This window comes from Gouania willdenowi, chromosome 5 (genome assembly GCF_900634775.1).
Source record: "Gouania willdenowi chromosome 5, fGouWil2.1, whole genome shotgun sequence".
In the NCBI taxonomy this organism is placed as follows: Eukaryota; Metazoa; Chordata; class Actinopteri; order Blenniiformes; family Gobiesocidae; genus Gouania; species Gouania willdenowi.
This window is the reverse complement of record NC_041048.1, coordinates 11,841,115-11,846,552: the sequence shown is the minus strand read 5'-3', so window position 1 is coordinate 11,846,552 and position 5,438 is coordinate 11,841,115. Positions and strand designations below refer to the sequence as shown.

At 46.1% G+C, this 5,438-nt stretch overlaps 1 protein-coding gene across 1 annotated transcript; it reads left to right on the top strand.

Moving 5' to 3' along the window:
• Window positions 1-1,774: 1,774 nt before the first annotated feature.
• LOC114463151 (vesicular inhibitory amino acid transporter-like) lies at window positions 1,775-4,753 on the top strand. The gene is made up of 2 exons (XM_028446451.1): window positions 1,775-2,582; window positions 3,526-4,753. Exons 1-2 carry the CDS (start codon window positions 2,178-2,180, stop codon window positions 4,711-4,713), a joined length of 1,593 nt encoding a protein of 530 aa, XP_028302252.1. The 5' UTR covers window positions 1,775-2,177; the 3' UTR covers window positions 4,714-4,753.
• Window positions 4,754-5,438: the final 685 nt, after the last annotated feature.

Sequence of the window (5,438 nt, the reverse complement as noted above, 5' to 3'; positions counted from 1 at the left end):
TTAGTCACGGTTTGCTCCAACAGCGCGGATCAGACCAGGTCTGCAGTCCGCTGATAACAGCCTCTGCTATTAACTCGTTCATTGAGGGGGTGGATTGGGGGGTGGCATGCCTTTGTGTGTGTGTGTGTGTGTGTGTGTGTGTGTGTGTGTGCGCGTGTGCGTGTGTGTGTGTGTGTGTGTGTGTGTGTGCGTGCGTGCGTGCGTGTGTGTGTGTGTGTGTGACTCGTGAGTGTATGTGTTTCTGATTTTTTTTTTTTTTAGGGACATTTAGAACCAGAACTCACGACACTGAACCATGCGTCATGTCACGATTCACGGTGGAAGCTGCGGCTCCAAAGGCCTGATGGGCCTCCACCGTTCAGTTACAAATTCAGGTGAATTCATGTCAGTGCTTTCATTTAGAAAATACGAATACATTTTATTTAAAAAAAAAAAAATTTAAAAAAAAACACATATAAATATATATATATAGATAGATAGCCTATATTTGCAGGTGTTTTTAACGCATTTTAAAAACCTGTCGTGGCTGATTTTTATAACGTTTGTTGTTTTTAATCACTGTTTTTTTTTCTCCTTTATCTTATTCAATAAAAAAAAAAAAGCGCACACAGTGACACAGTCGCCCTACTGAAGCCAAGCATTAATGGAGCGCATTGTCTTTCTCCTCAGCGGTTCAAAGCACTCACTCAGTGTGAATGGATGCAGAATGCAGACGTGCACGGATCCAGACTGGTGCGAGTAATGCCGACGCTAGTGGTGGTGGTAGTGATGAACTTTGATAGTGTAGCCCGAGGAAAGGAAACGCTGAGCACGGTGGACACAAAGCGGCAGCGATGTGTTCACAGCAAAATGCGCACACTGTGACACACAAAAGAGACTCGGTCCGTTTAAAGCGTTTAGAACCTTTGATGTGAGTAGTTTGCGTGTGTGTGGAGGGAAATACGCACATAGCGCAATTAACTGTGGGGTTTAACAGACAATTCTAAATATTAAGCAACACTCAATAATGAAAAACAAAAGACCATTAGGCCAGGCGCGTTTCGCCAAATCTGAATCCATTTTACGCATACTAAAACAGATCATATCTTCGTTTTCCCCTTTCAAAAACATTCCCTTCTCCACCCATGGATGCTGTCAAAGTCATGAATGAGTGAGTGCCTTGAATGAGGATTTCAGTTTGACAGCCGCTGAAATAAAACCACATCAATGCTGCTTTTTTTTTTTTTTTTTTTTTTTTTTGGTTGTCAGAAGAAAATCCTGGGATATTTAAGTGGATTTGTTTTTCTGTCTTTAAGCTCACCACCGTTTGGTTAAAAACAAAAACAAAAAAAAAGGTCAAAATCCCTGGTAACAATTGTTTTTAAAACCCCGATCCTCGTAATTCCAAAGATAATTTTCGTCTTTTGTGCGACGTTCTGCGTCCTCTTCTTTGCAAAAGATTCAGAACATGTATGGATCAGGTTCTGAGCATCATTTTTCTGAGGGAATTCTAAATCTTCCTCAAATTCCGGCCTCGTTTTATACCCGTAAAGTTATGCGAGGCTCGAGGCCCAGGAATGTCATTGGATGTTAGACTGGGGTATGATAGATTATGGGTTGGGGAATGGACGGTGGGGGTACTGAAAGCACCTCCCCTAGAATGCAGCAAATCTCTCTGTTTCCTCTGGTGGGGCATTGGAGGCGTGCTTTGCATTGGCAGGCTGATGTGGACACGTGTCTCCACCCTGCCTCCTCCGGCTTCACGGTACCGCATTGGCATCAGTGAAATCGACAAGCAACTCCTGGAAATGCTGCGTGCCACATTATATATATAAAACAAAGCGAACCGAGCAGGAACCTGTGGCTTTTCTCCCTTTTTTTGCGTCGCGCGTAAAGCTTTTGCGCACCACTCATCCATCGAGCCTCAGAGCGCATTTGACCAAGATGCAGAAACGGAGCAGCGACGTCTGAAGGTGACATGAACCTGGAGATAATCGACAGCAGCCGGCGTACAGTGAACAAAAAGTGGAAGATAGCAACTGAAAATCGACCGTGTCTTCGAACCGCAAGGAGGCTTTTTCTGATGCGGAAAATCCACAGCTGCTGCAATCCTAATTAGCCGCTTTTTTTGTACAAAACTGGGAGATTCTTCAAAAGTAATTAGACTGTAGGACACAGAGATCCATTCGAGGGGAAAAATGGCGACGTTAATCAGAGGCAAGCTTTCTAATAAACTGACAAACGCAGCCAACGCTGTGTCCAACAAATCCCAGGCGAAGGTGAGCGGAATGTTCGCCAGGATGGGCTTCCAGGCCGCCACCGACGAGGAGGCTCTGGGCTTTGCCTCCTGCGACGACCTGGACTACGATCACCGACAGGGGATGCAGATGGACATCATGCCATCGGATGATCTGCAGAGTGGAGGAGAAGGGAGCGGGGATGGAGGAGGAGGAGGGCTGGACGGGGACAGCCACTACCAGAGGGACGGCACCGGGCCACCGAACTCTGCCTCCAAGGACGGGGGTTCGACCAACGAGTTGACTGAAGTCAGACCAAAAATCACCGCATGGGAGGCGGGTTGGAACGTAACTAATGCCATCCAGGTAAAAGCTTCACGGATGCTTAATTGGTTTAAAAGAAAAAAAAAACTGTGAAATTTCAGCAAAAGGCGGAGCGGAAAACATCAGAATGTGGTGCAGCTTTCAGCAAAAACACATCTCACAAGTTTCATTTTAAAGAAATTATAAAATATATGTTCACCCTTTATAACATTATGAATTCTTATTTAAGATTGGACCTTATAATTCGTTGGAGCAAGGTGGCACGCACGCACACACACACACATTCTTTGTCTGAAGTGATGTGTCACTGATGCGTTTATGATAAGTATTGATATGCATTCAACGTGCATGGTTGTTAGAAAACGAAATCACGATCACATTCTATTATTCTATGATTAAAATTATACAAGTGATGTAAAAAAATATTGTTTAATCACTGGGATTTCGGGCAACATGGAGAAAAAGGCCTGTTTTTGTTGGGGAAATTATTTTTACGCACGACTGAATTTTTACGCATAGGTTGTGAAAAGTGGAAGAAAAAAAAAAATAGAAAAAATAATCCACAATTAATTAGAAAGATGAAACATAGCGTGAGACAGTGGGAGATGCGCGAAATCCATACAATTTTAAGGGTGTGATGTGGTGGGAACATCGTGCGTAAAGTGCGTAATGGTAGACTCCCGTCTGGCTCTGCGACAAATTCCCCTGGACACGCTCTGCTTTATAGCTCTATCAAAGAAGGGGTGGGGTAGGACGTGAGTCGTGGGGTGGCATGCGGCGTGTGGGTGGGGCTGGTGGTGGTGGTGGTGGTGGGGGGGTCCACCTTTGACGTCACAGTGTGTCTCCTTAGCTCCTGATGACGTCAGAGGCGGAACGCGCTTTAAGCCAAGTGGAAAAACCACAACATGAGAAAAAGGGAGTGTTTCTTCTTCATGTTTGGTGACGTATTAATGTCCAACGTGCGCTTATTCTTCTCTCTCTGCAGGGCATGTTTGTCCTCGGGCTGCCCTACGCCATCCTGCACGGAGGATACCTCGGACTCTTTCTCATTATTTTTGCCGCCGTGGTGTGCTGCTACACGGGGAAAATCCTCATTGCCTGCCTGTACGAGGAGGACGAAGACGGACAGCTGGTCCGTGTGAGGGACTCCTATGTGGACATTGCGAACGCATGCTGCGCGCCCCGCTTCCCGGCTTTAGGAGGCCATATCGTGAATGTAGCCCAAATCATAGAGCTGGTCATGACCTGCATCCTGTACGTGGTGGTGAGCGGTAACCTCATGTACAACAGCTTCCCCAACATGCCCATCTCCCAGAAGTCGTGGGCCATCATCGCCACCGCTGCCCTGCTGCCCTGCGCCTTCCTCAAGAACCTGAAAGCCGTGTCCAAGTTCAGCCTGCTGTGCACCTTGGCCCACTTCGTCATCAACGTCCTGGTGATCGCCTACTGCCTCTCCAGGGCCAGGGACTGGGCCTGGGATAAGGTCAAGTTCTACATCGATGTCAAGAAGTTTCCCATCTCCATTGGGATTATCGTGTTCAGCTACACGTCGCAGATCTTTCTTCCGTCCCTGGAGGGAAACATGCAGAAACCAAGCGAGTTCCACTGCATGATGAACTGGACTCACATCGCTGCCTGCATCCTAAAGGGCCTGTTCGCCCTGGTGGCCTACCTGACCTGGGCCGACGCCACCAAGGAGGTGATCACAGACAACCTGCCCCCGGGCATCCGAGCCGTCGTCAACATCTTCCTCGTAGCAAAGCCTTGCTGTCGTACCCGCTGCCGTTTTTTCGCTGCCGTGGAGGTGTTTGAGAAATCCTTTTTCCAGGACGGAGGACGCGCGTACTTCCCAGATTGCTACGGGGGCGACGGACGCCTGAAGTCGTGGGGACTGACTCTCCGCTGTAGCCTTGTGGTGTTCACTTTGCTCATGGCCATCTACGTGCCGCACTTCGCGCTGCTCATGGGCCTCACGGGCAGCCTGACGGGCGCGGGCCTCTGCTTTCTGCTTCCCAGCCTCTTTCACCTCAAGCTTCTATGGAGGAAGCTGCTGTGGCACCAGGTGTTCTTTGACGTGTCCATCTTTGTAATAGGAGGTATATGCAGCATATCCGGCTTCATCCACTCCACGGAGGGGCTCATAGAGGCTTTCAAATATAACATAGAAGAGTAGATGGAGGGGGAAAGGTGCTGGTATCAGATGTTAACTGCAATTCCCCCGTTTTTTTTTTTATTTTATTTTATTTTAGCTTTTTTTTTTTTTTTTTTTTTTTACCCCTTTTTACTCTCTTTTTTCCTCTTGTTCCCCCTTTTTATTTTTCCCGTTTCTTTTTTGTCCCTTTTTCCTTCTTTTTTTCTCTCTCCCCGTTTATTTTAACTGCACACACACACACACACACACACACACACACACACACACACACACACACACACACACACACACACACACACACACACACACATCCCACCGCAGTCATTTTTTCGCTTAACTCACTCGAGCTGAAGTATATTTGCGTAAATTTCCAATTCAAGACAAAGGAATTGCATTTATAATATAACACACACACACGCGCGCGCGCGCGGACACACACAGACAAGGACTATAGGTTACATCAGAGTTTTCTAACCTTTGGGTCGTGACCCCATATGGGGTTGCCTGGAATTTAAACGGGGTCCCCCTGAAATGTCTTGTAATTGTTTAAAAAAAAAACAACAACAACAACAACAACAACAACAGAGAAAAACATCACAGATTAAAATTATATATTTTTTTAATTTTAATATTCTTTTTTCAACTTAGTACATCACACAATACATATCAAACAACTGTATTCTATACTTAAAACCTCCTCAAATATAAATCTAGTTCAACTAAAATGCAGTATAAAAATATATGCT